Source organism: Nestor notabilis, unplaced genomic scaffold (genome assembly GCF_000696875.1).
Source record: "Nestor notabilis isolate BGI_N333 unplaced genomic scaffold, ASM69687v1 scaffold25707, whole genome shotgun sequence".
NCBI lineage: Eukaryota > Metazoa > Chordata > Aves > Psittaciformes > Psittacidae > Nestor > Nestor notabilis.
Window position 1 is genome coordinate 11,199 of NW_009938227.1, and position 430 is coordinate 11,628.

The 430-nt window shown below is 56.7% G+C and overlaps 1 protein-coding gene across 1 annotated transcript in view; it reads left to right on the top strand.

Annotated features, from left to right (window-relative positions):
- Positions 1 to 404, top strand: part of TEAD3 (TEA domain family member 3) — a gene marked incomplete at its 5' end in the record, with an annotated part of 8,778 nt that extends 8,374 nt beyond the window's left edge. The window contains 1 exon segment of the mRNA XM_010019224.1: positions 291 to 404. Coding sequence (XP_010017526.1) covers positions 291 to 404 — 114 coding nt within the window.
- Between the last annotated feature and the right edge of the window lie 26 nt (positions 405 to 430).

A 430-nucleotide genomic window follows, 5' to 3' on the forward strand; every position in this document is an offset into this window, starting at 1 on the left:
CGCCGGAACAGGCTGCCCAGGGCAGGGCTGGAGGCACCGTCCCTGCAAGTGTTCACAGCCCGGGTAGCCGAGGCCTCAGTGCCGTGGGTTAGTGGTGGCCTTGGCAGTGCTGGGGAATGGTTGGACTGGATGAGCTTAAAGGTCTTTTCCAACTTGGTTGATTCTGTGATTCTAGAGAACAGCACATTTTTGATGGTGCAATTAAAGTGTCTGAGCCCATCAACCCACCAAATAACAGCATCTCCCCACGGGCACAGCCCCATCCTGATGCAGTCTGTGCTCTGCTGCAGGTTGTTACCAACAGGGATACCCAGGAAACTTTGCTCTGCATAGCCTTCGTCTTCGAGGTCTCCACCAGTGAGCATGGCGCCCAGCACCACGTCTACAAGTTGGTCAAGGACTAGGGGCCCTCGGGGACGGGTGGGGGAAT